Raw genomic sequence first — 17120 nt, forward strand, 5'->3', positions numbered from 1 at the left:
GCTAGATGCTGCTGCAGAAGCGAAGCTGCATTTGCATTCATTCAGCACGGATCTCCTTTCCATCTCCCACTGCCATTATAAGACCGCCCCCACCCCACCCCCTACCGACTGACCTTTGGCCTGCACAGGACACTGATGCCGAACTCATGGTCTCCTTTTGGGCCCCACCAAGCCCTTATGGACTAAGGGTCTACCATCTCACTGATCTACCCTGGTGCTCTCCCAGAAATCCTGCAGAGGACAGTGTCTTAAAGGATTTTAGTGGTTTTGGTGGACATTATTGACATTATTTTATTTCATGATAAATGTTTCCATTTCTGTATTTTCCCCTTTCCCCTAGTGCTGTGTGTTGGAGAATTCAGTGAACATCAGGTTGCTGAGTAAACTGCAAAGTTGACATTTTGGTTGTTTCATGTCTATCACTGCTTATGCTCCATCACCACATCCAGGTGATTGGAGTTAAATCAAGAAATTCAGCGTTGGCGTTTTCATCTGGAGTTTGTTGTAAGAAATTGAACAATCTTTCAGTCTGAAGGTTGAGGTGCTCAACACCACCCCTTCACTGAGCTTGGAGACTGATGCAATTCAATGTAACACTTTAAATAACACTATTGTCCACCAAACACCCACCCCCACCCACAATTGTAAGTATTGAATCATGAAAAATATTATTATACACAAAATAAATAAACAAGCGGCTTGTTTCACATAAATAAGTAAGTGAGAAAAAACTAAATACATTATCAAACAAACAAGCAAGTGGCTTGTTTGTCTTGGACAGACAATCAAAAATGACAGGCAATTGACAATGTTTTTTTTTGCAGGCCATGCAGGCAGGCAACCCAACTCAAGGACAATCAAGTCTGTGAAGTCTCTCTAAGAAGCGCTCATCACTCTGCATCTGTTTCTCCTTCAGTGCCGTGACCTCTGTCCTCTTCCCCAGCAGCTCAGCTGACCCAGAGAGGACTATGATTACACTTTTGATTAATGCTTTGCCTCCACAGAAACCCAATACTGGTTCTCGTCTGTAATTTTAATGGAATCTGTTTTAAGGTACAATCTTTCCGTATTTCATCTCTGTTTGTATTTCTTTACAAGAGCTGCCCTTTCTTCCCCTTCTTTCTTTTTACTCTCTCTCTCTCTGTCTCTCTCTCTCTGTGTCCCCGAGATATCACTACCTGCCTGGTAATAATAGCACTCATTTTTCTCTGGTGAGCACCCAGTCGATCTGTGCTTTCCCGGCTGGTATACAATGACTCTGGGCTATATCCAAGGCCATCTCAGTCTATATAAGTTTACCACAGGCAGTCCTTCTTAGGGCCTAGCTGTAGAGTTTCTGACTCCACTTTGGCATGGTTGTGTCCTAACTGAAGTGGCGGTGGGTCCTAAAGGAGTGGCATAAGAGGCGACTGAATTGCCATTCCGTTTGATCTCCACATGGCTGTCATTACGTTACCAATTGTTGTGAAATAAATAGTGACAGTCGCAGTAACGTCAAACACACAGCTACACAGAGACAGGTCCAACTCCCCCTCTGAGTTGCAGAATTGTCAGGTGGCTCCATATGGCGCATGAGGAGAATTTGTATGTCCTTTCAAGAGGGAGCTATTGTGTGTAGCGAGCGGTCCCTTATTGCTTCTTCCTTCACGCAGTGAGACGGTGCGAGCATGTCATGAGAGTTGAGATGAAGGGACAGAAATGACTTTCAAACAACTTCAGAGAACTCATTGAGCATGCGGGAGGAAGATTTCTGATTGGCTCATGGCAGGTGTCAATCACAGGAGTCTAATTCAGGACTGTCTTTCCCCTCACATCTCAGCCTCCTTCCCATATTAACCCCCGCTGAGTCAATCTGATACAGGGTGGAAAAAAACTTTGACTCCATTTGAGAGATAATTGAGCAGCCCTGCTGCATAGATAATTTAGTGCAACTGCCTGATTAGATCAGATCAGACTAGTAATGGAACAGTTTGATGTATTAGTGCCCCTGTGGCTCACGAAGGTGACATATAAGCAAGTTGTGTACGGAGCCTGTTTCAGAACAGCAGTGTGTTTGTGCGTGTGGTGTGAAAGTAGTGTGTGTTTGTGTGTGTGCTGTGAAAGCAGACTTTGTTTGTGTGTGTGCTGTGACAGCATGCCACTGTGTGCTTGTGCGTTGCATATCATTGTGCACTCAGGAATCAACCCGAGTTGCGGAGTGAAAAACTTAAGTGTGGAAGGAGAGAGAAACAGTCTTGACAGGTGAAACAGCCTCCGATCGCTGCCTCCGATCGCTGCCTCCACCCCCCCATCTCCCCTAAGCAGATCAAACCCGTTCCTACAGCACCCTCGTGCTCACATCGGCTCGCTGCTCTCTCAGCCCCTTACCGCCACTCAGGGCAGACTTGTGATGGCCGGCGTGATTTGTGCTGAGGTTTCAGCTGAGCACCGGGCTTGACGGCACGCACGAAACTGCCAGAGCCCTAAAGACGAAACATTAAAGCAGTCAGAGAAAAGAGAGAGAGAGGTGAAGAAAAGGAAGTAGGAAAGAGGGGGAAAGGAAAGCAAGCACAGAGGTCTAATTTAATTCATTACTTGTCTGTTTGGCGCTCTCTGCTGACGGATGTATTGCACTTGAAGCGCGTGGGATACTTCACACACAGGACTCCAGGCACGTTCACCAGAGCCCCGACCCTTCAGTGAATAATTACCCAGGGAGAGAAAGAGGGCCTCCATCATGTCTAGCGCTCCCACTACCCATCAACTGCGAGTTCAGGCACATCATGAACACTGACTGCTTCCCACATAACAAGCGTTGAATCGCAATTATCTTTTCCTCTTCCTCCTCCTCATCCTCCTCCGCCTCCTCCAACCCCCACCTCCCCCCATCTCTCCTCTCCCGCGTTCACGAGTGAAACTCATGCACTTTCTGCTCCCGGGGGGAATCTATGCTGTAGCACAACCCCGGAACCAATCATCCTCACAGAGATCTGTTGGTTATCATACATTTCCATGAGTGAGACACACTTCTGCATTCATACATGGGAAATGTATGAATGAGGAAAGAAATGCCATTTGTATACAGCAGCTGTGTCTACAAAACCAGCCAACACTGCAAAGTTCAGGAGTTGATATCGGGCTTGCCTGACAGCCGCGCTCCCACAGGAGTTGGAAGCGTGGAAGAGGGTCGCAACTGACTGAACACAAATGCAGACCTGGCTGTAAACTGTATTTTCTCCCTCTGTCAGTGTTAAAGGGAGCATTTTCTTTCTTTCTTTCTTTCTTTCTTTTCTTTCTTTCTTTGCTTCTTTCGCTGAAGCTCCATGTGCTGCACTTAGTGTTGTTCTCTTTCGTCTGCGTGCAGCTTGATTCATCTTCAGCCCTGCTCAGCTGGGGTCCAGCTGTGTCTCGCCCTAAAATGACACTTCAGCAGGGACTGCTGCGCCACACTGCTCACTCGCCTCCTTATTGCTAACGCTCACTCAACATGCCACTATCAGACGAGCCAGAGGAGGACACAGAGGAGCGGAGGGATGGAGGGAGGGAGAGAGAGGCTGAGAGAGAGAGAGAGAGATTGAGAGAAGGGAGAGAGATTGAGAGGGAGAAAGAAATTAAAAGGGGAGAGGAAAGAGAGGAAGGGAGTGAAGGAGGGGGAGAAGAAGGGAGAGAGGAAGTGAAGGAGAGCGCATAAAAGAGAGAGGGGAGAAAAACAGCAAAAAAGAGAGAGAGGGGTGTAAAGGGAGGGAGAGGGAGAGATAGAGAGTTCACTAGCAGGCATGCCATGTATCCATTAAGTTTTATTTACACAACACAGAAGCGTTTTTTTTTTATATATATATTCCTCCTCCATGACAGTCCTTCCCATTTCCCACTATTCTCCCGAGTCCGATACGGTGACAGATCACAGGGCCATGCCTGCCAGGGAAGCCATTATCAAAGGCATCGGGGGGGACTCTCAGATCTTCTTAAGCACCATGTGTCTGTCAATCACGCCATGGCTTACGGTCCCTGCAACAAATCTGGAAATTCCTTGAAGACATTCCATGCAATTTCTCCAACGCCTGGAAAAATGCCTCCACAGTGATGTGACCGATAATCTCAAACACGCCAACATAAACTGAAAAAAAACTCTTCAAAGACAGCTGAAGTGTTGAAACACGTGTTTGAGGCAGCAATGGACAGCTAAAGATAGGCGCTGTGACGCGACAAGCATCTGCAGAGTTTTTGTGAGGACACAACAATCCAAACGAGCACGACGGCAAGATGGCGGATTTATTCTTTTATGGCTGAGCATTGTGAGAGAGGTTGTAGACTTAATGGCACGTTGCGAGTTGGGTTCGAGGGTTGCCTGTGATTGGCCAGTCTTGAGGTACTAAAGGTACTGGGTACAGGAAATGGGAGAAACATTCACATTGTGTCCCTCACATTCTTTGAGCTCTTCTCGGCAAGTCACTACATCAAGATACGGATCGCTGCACCACAAATGAAACACCTGCACTTTAAGTTGGTGTTCAGAGTGAAGTCAATTCAAGCGCCCAGACTCCAGCTGATAGTCTTTACTCCCCTGGAGAGATAACACTGACAGGCTCCATTTTGTGTCAACAGTGGCCGAGTGCACCCTGCCATGGAAGCGAGGCAGGTGCTGGCGAGCGACTCTTTACACTCAGTCACTTCCTGAGGAGGGGGTCCTTGCGTCCCTACGCTCCTGCTGCGTTCTCTCTGTGTTCCTCCCCGGGTTCTGCGACGAGTGTGACCTGGAGGCCTTGCAGGAGGCTCAGCAGGTGAGGATCTTGATGAAGGCGCGGCGGAACTCGATGTTGAAAGTGGTGTAGATGACGGGGTTGAGAGCGCTGTTGACGTAGCCGAGCCATGTGAAGGCGCTGTAGAGCTCGGGGGGAATGCGGCACGTCTGGCAGTGTGTGTTCAGGATGTGAGTCACAAAGAAGGGCAGCCAGCAGATGAGGAAGACCCCTGCAGCGCACACACACACACAGACACACACACACACACACACACACACACACACAGAGACACACATAAATAAATAAATACACATACATAGATACAAATGCATATATATAAGCATACATTCACACACATAGATACAAATGCACAAACTCACAGACACGCACACACACAGACAGACACACACACAGCCATACGTACACACACATACAGACAGTCACCCATACCCAAATACATACATAGGGCACAGTAATTCTAATCAGAATATTAGATTGTGCATGAACTTATTAATTAAAACATCAAACGAGCTGCTCCACCCTCATTAACCCCTGTGTTAAAGCTCCATAGGCAGGTGAGTGGCATCTCAGCTCGGCTCACGGGCACATCAAAGGCTGGATGTCAGTGTCTCTCACTGAGACTGAGAGGAAGTCAAACATCCACCACCACCCCATCCCTCCACACACACACACACACACACACACACACACACACACACACACACACACACACACACACACACACACACAAAACACTCATTTCCCAAGGCGTTTCAGAGGCACAGAAGTCTTCAGTCCATACCACAAGCAAAAGTGAGCCTGGTCACATGACCGTGTCCGACCAATTAGCTCGGGGCTGACCCAGCTGAGCCCCCGCGCACAGCTGAAAAGCATCTGCTGTGTGTGCGGACTAATTTTCTGTCCAATTAAGCAGACATCTTGGATTACCATCAATGTCGAGAGTCAACGTCGGGCAGCGTCAAAGGTAGGCAGCCGCTCAGACTGTATGAATGAGACTAAATAGCAGAAAATTGGTTTCTTCCATTTTTTTTTTTAAGTTGTGGTTGGGGTCCTCGGGCATTAATATCACTGTTTCACTCTGTGGCACTAAAGCTTCAAACGTCCCAAAGTTAGACTGCTGATCGAGCACAAGTGCTGATCTTTGGATTATTCCCAAAATCACTTTTGAATGTCACTGAGTTCGTAAAAATATTAAAACAGGATTTAAGCAATATCCCAAACCTGGTTTCATCTGTTTTGAAATCTAATACCTCAAGCTGCAAACTCTCTCCGATAATAAATACCACATCAACATCCTGTGTATGTGTGAGTGGGGAGGGGGAGCGGGAGGGGGATCTGTCCAGTTGGACTACCTACATCCAAACACAACAGAAGATCAATGTTGAAATCAATTTTGTTATATAAATATATAATTCCAGTGCAAACTGCCTATCTGTCCTGCTTCTGTTCTTAGGAACTCTCCTCTTGGGACTACTACTACTACGAGACTTTTTTGCTGATTACCCCATTTCTCCTGTCAACTGCATATGGTTTGGTCATCATCATTGAGACAATTTAAGCGCCTTGAGACAATTTTATTGTATTGGCGCTATATACACTGAATTGAATTGAATTGAATGTGTTTTGATCCTACCACTCATGTTTTCACAATACTGAACTATCTGTTATTGTCATGATCATGCCCTTGGCATTTCAAATCATTCAAGAGATTTGAATTATCCAGGCTCTATTATTCATAGGACATAATTACAGTCAAGAGTAGATAAGTGACAGAGATGACTTTCAATAGGAAGGTGAAACATCAAATATAAATGAATAAATATGTGTATAAGATGCATTGAGATGCTCCTGAGATGCATTGCTCTTAGTTTGGCATCAATATACTTCTCAATATTCACTGAAAACTATAACATCAGACAGGGAACCTTTTAGCACCCAGTTATTACACACTGCTCATCTTTCCCCATAAAAGAAGCTTCTGTTCCCTGTTCCCTTCGGTTCCCCTGTTTCCCCATAAAAGAACCTTATGTGCACTCCCTAAGCCTTGAAGTACTGTTTAAAATGTATTTCAAATCTATTGGACTTCTACTGTGAAGGTTGCCCTGTGGTCAGATCCTTACCCAGCACGATAGCCAGCATCTGTGTGGCCTTTCTCTCCCGCGCCTGCATGTTCCTGTTCCGGAGCTGACTCAGTTGGGTCATGGGACCCGACGCCGGTCGGAGCGTGGTGTGCGTCCGCCCGTTTGATATCTCCTTCACCTCACAGCTCCGCCTCAGAGTAAGGCCACCACTCGTCCTCTCCCCTGTGGACCCTTCCTCCTCCTCTTCTTCCTCCTCCTCCCCTTCGTGGGGCCCCACCTGCTCAGTGCGAGCAAAGGAGGCATGGCTGATGCTGCAGTAGTTCTGGAGGTCGACTGGGGGCAGTAGTGAGTTTTCCACAGGGGCAGTGCGCGGCTTCTTAGGCCGCAGGAAGCTCGGGAGGAGGCGGGCCCTGGCCTGGGGAGGCTGGTCCGAGGTTTCCTAGGTGATAAAACATGACAGGGTTCCAATGATGTTATGATAAGTTCTGCATATGCTGTTTAGGCTAATATGAAAGCATGCTCTCAGAAGAACTAAAGGTTCTTCATAGAACACCCACAACTAGAACCCTCTGTTGGACCAAAACGTCCGTGGTAAAAAGTAAAATGCTTAATGATTTTCAGCCCAAACTCCTTAATTGTACTAATTAAGATATCTTTCTCTAATCAGTGTTTTCAAACAGCTGGTCAATGTCAGGATGCTTTAATTTGCTTGAGAGAATCAGTGTTTCTCAACACGTGGCCACAAAACCTGACAGATTCCCTCCCACCTCTATGCCCATAATCCCCTCTGATCTTTTTCTTCATATTCTCCTGGTGCCGATAAGAGAATATCCTCTCTGAATCCCATCCCCTCTCAGTCCCTCTCAGTGTCCTTCATCCCACATTGCCTGACCAACCGAGCTTGAAAAACTGTTATTGCGTAGCCCTTTCTACGCCCCACTAATAACATTTTTTTTGCAAAAAAAATTCCAGCTTTGATGTGATCTGTGGCTCGTATGGAAATTGAAGTGACAAACAGCGGTACGTCACCCAGTGCTGGCATCCGGAGTTTAGCACCAGAGAAGCATTTTGTCACGACTGTATTTCAGAATCATAAATTTCAAGCTCTGTCTCCGTCTCTCTCTCTCTCTCTCTCTCTCTCTCTCTCTCTCTTTCTCTCTCTCTGCCTCTGTCTCTCAGCCCTGGGGCGACAATGCCAGGGCAAGACGCACTGATGGAAGACTGCCACCGCTAAAAACAGACTGCGCGCTCTCCCAAAGAGCTCACAGTAGCAACCCACCAACTTCATTTGTAAAATCACTCACTTAGCCCGCACTCATTTCAGGCAAGACTGGTATGGCATGAATCAACAGACGGACTGCTTCTGCCAAAGCTGCACACAAACACACACACACACACACACTTTTTCTGTCTCTCTCTCTCGCTCTCACACAAACACACACACTTTTTCTGTCTCCCTCTGTCACTCACACACACACACACACACACACACACACACACACACACAGAAAGTATTCAGACCCCTTCACTTTTCTTATTTAGTTATGTTGCAGTCTTATGCTAAAATATTTCAAATTCATGTTTGCCCCATCAGTCTACACTCCACACCCAAAAATGACAAAGTGAAAACGGGATTTCAGAAATACTGATATAAGTATTCAGACCCTTTGCTATGGTACTTGAAATTTAGCTCAGGTGCCTCCCATTTCTCTCGATCATCTTTTTGATATGCTTCTTCACTTTGACAGGAGTCTACCTGTGGTGAATTAAATGGCTTGGACATGATTTGGAAAGGTACGCACCCGTGTATATAAGGTCTCTCAGCTGACAATGCACATCAGAGCAAAAACCTTGCTATGAGGTCAAAGCAACTGCCTGCAGAGCTCAGAGATAGGATTGTGTCGAGGCACAGATCTGGGGAAGACTACAAAAGATTTCTGCTTCATCGAAGGTTCCCAAGAGCACAGTGGATTCCATATTTCATTAATGAGAGAAGTTTGGAACAGCCAGGACTCTTCCTAGAGCTGGCTGCCTGGCCAATTATATTTATCATATTTATTTATTTTATCTCAAATCTCGAGATTAATTTTATTTCGTATCTCAAATACGAAATGTGCAATACATTCCATCCTTTACTGTATAACTATACAGGCGGTATATACTGTACTTCTTACGTCATTCTCTTACAATTTAATATTTATCTCTGCACTTCTTGCACTTTCCACTCTTTGCACTACTTGTTGTATTTACAGTTCACAGCTGCTGTATAAAGCCATTCCTCCCCGTATATATTTCTTATATTTTTCAGACCGTTGTGCTGTTGTGTTGTATTGTTTTGTGCTGTGTTGTATATTTTGTGTAAGTACAATGAGAGCCACTTAACCCAGAGTCAAATTCCTTGTTTTTGCAAACTTACTATGCCAATAAACGTGATTCTGATTCTGATTCTGGAGTGACCCAGGTCCTGAGCTCCAGAGATCTTGTGTACAGATGGGAAAAGATTCCAGAAGAAGGGAAAGTACAGAGATATCCTTAATGAAAACCTGGTCCAGAGCGGTCAGGACCTCAGACTGGGCCAAAGGTTCCCCCTCCAACAGGACAATGACCCTAAGTACACATCCAAGACAACCCAGGACTGGCTTAGGGACAACTCTGTGAATGTCCTTGAGTGGCCCAGCCAGAGCCCTGACTTGAACCCAATCAAACATCTCTAGAGAGACCTGAAAATTGCTGTGCACTGATGGTTCCCATCCAACCTGTCAGAAGTTGAGAGGATCTGCAGAGCAGAATGGCAGAAAATCCCCAAATCCAGATGGCCAAAGCTTGTTGAGTCATACCCCCCAAAAAAACAAAGCGGTAATCCCTGCCAAGGCTGCTTCAACTAAGTACTGAGTAAAGGGCCTGACTACTTATGTCAATAGGATATTTCAGTCTTACCTTTTTTTAAAAATTGCAAAAAATTCTAAAATCCTGTTTTTCGCTGTCATTATGGGGTATTGAGTTTAGATTGATGAGGGGAAAAATTAATTTAGACAATTTTAGCATTAGGCTGTAAAAAGGTGATATGTGAAAAGCAAAGGGGTATGAAGACTTTCTGAATGTTCTGTACACACACATGCAAGCACACTCACCACTTTAATCCTAATTGGGGACAGATCTCTCTTCTCCTTCATGGTCTCCTGCAAACAAGTCTCCTGGAGAGGAAATCACAGAAGAACGAGAGAGAGAGAGAGAGAGAGAGAGAGAGAGAGAGAGAGAAAGAGGGATGATGAGAGGAGAGGAGGCTCCACAGACACTTACATACACACACAACTGCACTCATTCACTCACACACACACACACAAACACACACACACACAGACTCAAAGGATTGAACAAATACTTATATGCACATAAACACATGCACACAGACTTGCATGCATGCACACATATAAATACACCAAATGTACACACACACTAACACATGCACACACACACACACAGGTGTAAACACTTCCATACAAACACAACTACGCACTACTTGAATTTCATCTCTCATCCCATGATTCTAGAGTCCTCTGTTGGAATGCATGAGGTGTTCCGCTGTAAACTCTACACGACTTCATCAAAATTAGATGTGCTGGAAAAAATAGATCACTTCAAAATGTGAGAGAAAAAAAGAATCGGTCCATTACCAGTTCCCCCAACACCCATCTCTCCCCCCCCCCCCCCCCCCAACACCACCCACCCCCCCAACCGTATCAAATTTTGCTCCAGTTAGCAGGATCTACACTCCATCCCAAAATTCCTGGACTGTTCAGTGAGAATGGTTTGCTGTAACATCTCCAAGAGAGATCGGCTCCAACGGCCCCCTCTGTGGGATTCCGTAGCTATCTAAGACACACAATCTCACATTTGGAAAGCTCGAGAAAAGCACTTATTCTAATCGACACTGACCAAAAAAATCAATACATGAATTGATTAAGGGTGGTTTGATTGTAGGGTAGTCAGAGTCCGTAACCTCTGCCAATGTCAAAGAGGAAGAGGGAGTTTACTTGTTCCATGGGTCTCCTTAAGTCTTTAGCACTAAGTACATGCGTGATGAAGACATAGAGAAATCACTCTGGACCTCTGAGGTCTCCTCCCGAGATTGTGCTGGTGCCAATTATACAAACACGGGCAATGATTGGGGAGGGGGGCTTGCTATTGCTGATACAGTATCTCGCATTAGGAATGCTGGGAAAAGTACTTAATGTAGTCGGCACAGAAGAAAATCAATTAATAGATTAAGAGTAGTTTTGGAAAGAAGGTACCAAGAGTCCATAACCTTTTCCAAGGTTAAGGAAGGAGTTAACTAACTACGTGAAGCATGCTTGAGTTTGTGTATGCATGTGTGTGTTTGTGTGGGTGGGTGTGTGTGTGTATGTTTGTGTGTGTGTGGTGTGTGTGTGTGTGTGTGTGTGTGTGTATGTTTGTTGTGTGTGTGTGTGTGTGTGTTCATATGATGCTCATATGTTCATGTGTACTCTTTCTCTGTCAATCTAATGTTTATCAGGTTATGACTGGCTGTCCTTACACTTTGTGTATTTGTGTTTTTGTGTGTGTGTGTGTATGTATGTGTGTGTGTGTGTGTGTGTGTGTGTGTGTGTGTGTGTGTGTGTGTGTGTGTGTGTGTGTGTGTGTGTGTGTGTGTGTGTGTGTAATGCTGATTTGTCATCTACATTTGCATTTGTTAATTTGCTAATGCTTTCCTCCAAAGCAAATTACACAATATACCAAATAAAATACAAGCAAATGACTGATGGAGGACATAGCTTCAATGAACTCACACAGTTAAGAGATTTTAAAATGTTCTACATGATTTCCTATTTCTTACATACTGTACATGTTTACACTAAACTACAGTTATACTTATATTTTTATATATCCATTTGTTGGAGTGTGTGTGTGTGTGTGTGTGTGTGTGTGTGTGTGTGTGTATGTGCTGACTGTGTGTGCGGCACATTGAGCTCTTACCGCAGACAGAGGGGCTGTTCCTGGCTGGACTTTACCACTGGCCTGTCTGAAAGCGATTCTCTTCCTCCTCCTCCTGAGGAAAACGTAGATGCGGATGTAGACCAGCAGCGTGACCATGAAGGGCAGGTAGAAGGACACCACTGACGAGTAGATGACAAAGTCTGGGTTGGAGATGGAGCAAACCTCTGGGTCATCTGGAAAATACACACATACGTGTAAGAGCACAGTCACACACACACACACATATGGGTGTGAGCACAGTCACACACACACAAACACACACACACACACATACGCGTGTGAGCACAGTCACACACACACACACACACACACACACACACACATATATGGATGTGAGCACAGTCACACACACACACACACACACACACACACACACACACACACACACACAGACATACGTGTGTGAGCGCAGTCACACACAAACACACACACCCACAGACATATGTGTGTGAGCACAGTCACACACACACACACTGATGGGATATAATTTATACCATATATTGAAGATTCAGTCTTAGGTTTTAGTCAGTCAAGATCCAGGTTTTAATCTTATACAGTGGTGGCCAACCAAGGGAGACAAAGCTTGAACGTCCACTCATAGCTTCACCTCAGGCTCATCTGATTATCCCTTGAGGGACAGTCTGTTAAATACACTGACATTAAGGGGTGTTACCGTCTATTCAAATAGGCCATGGAGACAAGGCCCTTTGGTGGGGGAAGGGGGTGACCACTTGTCACACCTCCTTCCCCAGGACAATCTCTCTCTAACCAGAAATAACTACATTCTAACTTTAGTTCCAAAATAAAAGTAACAATTATAACTAGGTATAATATACATTGAATTATTGACTATGGCATATCCTTATTAACTATAAATTTCAAATGGCCGGTCCCTTCAACACACACACACACACACCTACGGGTGTGAGAATAGTCACACACACACAGACATACCCGTGTGAGCACAGTCACACATGCACACACACACGTACAAAAAACATCTACATTTAGACATGCACACACTGACTTACACAGGATAAAATCATTACACCAAATCCTAGTTTATAAGGAGAAAAAACAGAGTGGAAATACTTAAACACACACACACACACACACACACACACACACACACACACACACACCACCCCACTCACAAATCTGTCCAATAAACAGACAAGACACACAGTAGTTTGCCTCAGCAGTAACATGGCCAGGTTATAAGAGGGGGCAGCTGAAATGACCGCATGATTTCCCAATAATGACCCGACTGACCACAGCCCCTTCATCAATTCCTCCACGCTCTGGTGGACCTGAGCTTTCACCACCAGAGAGATCGAGAGGAGCTAGCTGTTCAACAGCACCAGTCTCTCTTCAAGGGTGCCTGGCCTAACATAGGCTACCAATATTCAATAAGCCACAGCTCTTCATTATCAGCCACTGATAAGCAACTGTTGGCCTTGTGATTAGCTTGTGATTAGCGATTGATTGATGTGGTTGAGGACCCTCTGATGTTTTTTTATTTAGTTATTTTTTTTCTCTCAGGAGTTAAACTAGTTGTTGATTAGCACATTGCTCATTTGTAGCCCCCCACTACTTCCTTATTGTAGAAATGGGTTTTCACACAGGATACCTACTGAGTCATTAGTCCAATACATTTTGAAGCATGAAGACTGCAGGTAGAAACAAGATCCATTAAACTACCAGGTGATTAGCTACAATCAGGAGGTTTCACAAAAACAGACTTTACAAGAAAGATTTAATTTAAGAAGGCAAACATCAAACTTTTATTTGACCTTTGTGCATCGATTGATGTTCACCCTTAACAAAAAGTAAACTTTCAGTGAAAAAGACTTGGCATAACCAGCATTATCATTCCTGGCTCCAGGACATCGCCCTTTTCTCTATCCTGAGCGGATACTGGCAGAAGAATGCAACCAATTCTGCCAATTTAGGGATTTATGAGTTCCCAGGGTCTGGCATTGGTTTGGACCCTTGTAGCTGAGTTCTAAAAGTCCTAAAACTTTGCAGTACCCTTGCAAAAAACACAAGAGAACAACATTGCAGAACTCAATTTAAGATGTATCATGGATGAGCTGTCTACCGAGATAGAGAGTAAGGGACAAAGTCTGACAATGATCTTCTTTTGGAAATGTTATGTTTTTCATGCATTGATCAAATGACAGGGTAAATGGCCCATCCACCACCCATGAAATAGTTTTTGATGCCATTCTTGTCTGTTTCTTATCCTTAATAGAAGCCCAAAGACAAAGGATGATGCTTTGCAAATGCTGGAGCCTCTGCACATCATCAGCCACCATGCACCCACAGTGCTCTTAAGCGAAGTAAAATATTCTTCAGGCACTGAGTTGAAAACGCTCAGAATAGTCATGATATGAGAGAAGTATTCATATCCTATAAATATTTCCTTCGAAAGGTTATCATGAAATAATTATGAGTGTGTTCACTGTTGCATTATAGATTGTTTCAAAATAAAAAGTGTGGCGTGCAACATGATATTTTTGCCAGTTATTCATTCATGGCAGTTGCAGACCATAGATTTGATGCATTATTGACACTAGTGGACTGAGGTGCATGCTATGCTTACACCAGTGTTACCATATTATGTCAGTTCATACATATTTGAGTAACCTGCATTATGACAGGCACAGTTCCACACGGGATTGAACCTTCGGCCGGGCTAAAACCCTCTTAGACTTGCATCAGACTCTAGCGTGTTTCTGAAAACATTGAGGAATGAGGTTAACTCACTTCACAGCTCAGTACCTGCCGGCCATTGTTACATTGTTACATCACTAGCCTTTCCTAGTCTGTTGTAGCCGTGTGAAATCTACAGTGTGAATCATCCAGCGCTTAGGAACGCTGATAGGACTGGGTCTCTCTGATCCGATCACTTCCCCCCTCTATGGGTACCAAGACAAAAGCCAAGTCTGAAGTGGATCTACATCTATCCTTGATTTGGGACCTCTACTGCACTACAAGACGTCCCAGTCGAGACTCACGTCTTCCACAGTCGTCCTGCTCTGATCAGAACCAACTCTTCTGAGATCATTGACACACTTTATACATTTTTAGCCTCAAGCCCCTTAATTAAAACAATCTTTTTCCTTTGAGCTTTTCACTGCTGCTTTAACTTCCCCTGCACGTCCATCAGTCTGCTCTCAACTAACTGGCACTTGAGTACGCTGAGGCTGAGCTGAAGCTGAGCGGTGGATTTACAGCACGTCGCTTTCTATTTTTCATCCTCAACCAGCAATTCACCACATGTTATGAATCACTCTGGAGAGACGTGGCTGCCACATTAATAAATGTATCATCAACACAATCTGGTAGAGACCTGTTCCAGGATTCATTGCTGCCAGATTCCAAGGGACAGATTTCAAGTCCATCGGCACGCGGGGACAACCCATACGGGCTCTAGGCAACAATAGCAGAAACAGCCTCTAAGGTTTATATATTTTTATTATTTCAAGTTTTTGGGGAAACTTAAAAGACACCATCCTCCTCCTATGAGCCCCAGCCCATAGGGTTACTCAGGAATCTCTCAGTGGCTTTTCTATGAGGGTGACCTATAATGAGAGGCCCACCAATACCCTAACCCTAACCCTAACCCTATACTGAGAGGCCCACCAATAGCCAGAATACAGCACTGTACAGAAATCCATTGATTCACCCAACTCACATGACTGACAGCATTTTAAGGCTGGTGTCTGCTGTTTCTGCCTGCAGAAGGGAAAGGTAATGCGTTGCTCACCTGTGGTGTTGAACCCAAACAGCAGGGGGCAGGAGACAGCAAAGGCCAGGACCCAAACTGAAGCGATCATGATGGACACCCGTCTACGAGAGCTGTGTGTGGTGTTATACAGAACAGGCATCACCACTGCAGTGTATCTGAGAGAAAGAGAGAGAGAAAAAGAGAGAGATAGTGAGAAAGAGAGAAAGAGAGAGAGAGCATTTGTGAGAGAGGAGACAGAATAGACAAACTTAGAGCGTGAAGAGACGGCGAGAAAAAGAGATAAATAGTGAGAGAGTGAGACACACAGGGAGAAGAGAGCTGTGGTTCGGTGGTTTTATACAACAAACTATAAGTACTGCGTATCTGAGAAAGAAAAAGAGAGGGAGATAGAGAGAAAGAGGGTCAGTGAGAGAGAGAGAGAGAGAGAGAGAGAGAGAGAGAGAGAGAGAGAGAGGGAGGGAGGGAGGGAGGGAGGGAGTGTGTGAAAGAGATAGAAAGGTGTTTTATTGCACGTCAACACTGTACTTGCAAAGATCTCAAAACTTCCATTCACAGATGGATAGAGAGAGAGAGAGAGAGAGGGGAGAGATGGGGGTGATGTCATATGACACAGGCATTACTACCTCTATGCATCTTCGACATCACACACACCTTTGGACCAGTTTAGAACACCAACAGTGACAGTGAGACTGATGTTGCATACAGTAAGAGAACAAGCAATAGAAGTTTCTTCTGTATTCTGTCTAAAATAATCTGAATGCGATATAGATGGATGAATGAAGGGGAGAGAAGGAGGAAGAGAGTGAAAGGAGAAAAAAGAATCGAGGGGAAACACTGAGAGAGAGTCATAAATAGAGGAGTGATCGAAGAGGCTAAACGTGAGAGAGACGAAATGGGGTGTTAGAGAGAAATGGAGAGCGAAATACATAGAGGAAGGGGTGAGAACGGCAAAGACAAACAGAGAGAAATCAAAATAGAGAAAAGAGACGAGAAAGGAATAGCTGGAGGGTGAAATTGCAACCTCATATATTCTGAATGCTGATAAGGGTTAGCTAAATCAATTTTCTAATTGTGAGAGTTTAGAAAATGGCTGTCATAGCTCTTCCAAAAAGTAGTCTGTCATCCCCCATAAAAAGGCACAAGCATTACTTTATTAAAAATGAATTACTGGTATTTATGCCAAGAATATTGAATTTGTGTGCGCTACTGAGAATCAGGCGGCGGAGATTCGAAGGCAGCGGTAATTAAGCTCGACCTGATTCGGAGCGGGGAGTTTTATTATTGCTAAATTTGTCATCACCATCAATGTCATTATCGAAGTAATTAATTCCCTTTTTTCCATAGTGAAAACAGTGGATGAAGGAGGTGAAGCCATAGAAAATAAACAAAGACGAACAATGAAACAAAAAAGCAGCACCGACTCTCTCCCTCTTTCTCTTTTTCTCCTTCTCTCTCTCCCTGCATGCATCTGTAAACCTTGTTTTCCCAGCTTTCATATCAGATGGAGAACACAAACATTCATTGAAA

General features: G+C 44.6%; 1 protein-coding gene across 1 annotated transcript in view; it reads right to left on the reverse strand.

The window, feature by feature from the left end:
• Positions 1 to 3759: 3759 nt before the first annotated feature.
• The window catches only part of drd3 (dopamine receptor D3), an 18823-nt gene continuing 5462 nt past the window's right edge, over positions 3760 to 17120 (reverse strand). Inside the window, exons 3-7 of the mRNA XM_012816061.3 lie at positions 15612 to 15748; positions 11819 to 12012; positions 9955 to 10017; positions 6863 to 7262; positions 3760 to 4950 (exon numbers count right to left, since the gene is read on the reverse strand). Coding sequence (XP_012671515.1) covers positions 4754 to 4950; positions 6863 to 7262; positions 9955 to 10017; positions 11819 to 12012; positions 15612 to 15748 — 991 coding nt within the window. The 3' untranslated portion in view covers positions 3760 to 4753. The remainder of the gene's footprint in view (positions 4951 to 6862; positions 7263 to 9954; positions 10018 to 11818; positions 12013 to 15611; positions 15749 to 17120) is intronic.

This window comes from Clupea harengus, chromosome 17 (genome assembly GCF_900700415.2).
Source record: "Clupea harengus chromosome 17, Ch_v2.0.2, whole genome shotgun sequence".
NCBI lineage: Eukaryota > Metazoa > Chordata > Actinopteri > Clupeiformes > Clupeidae > Clupea > Clupea harengus.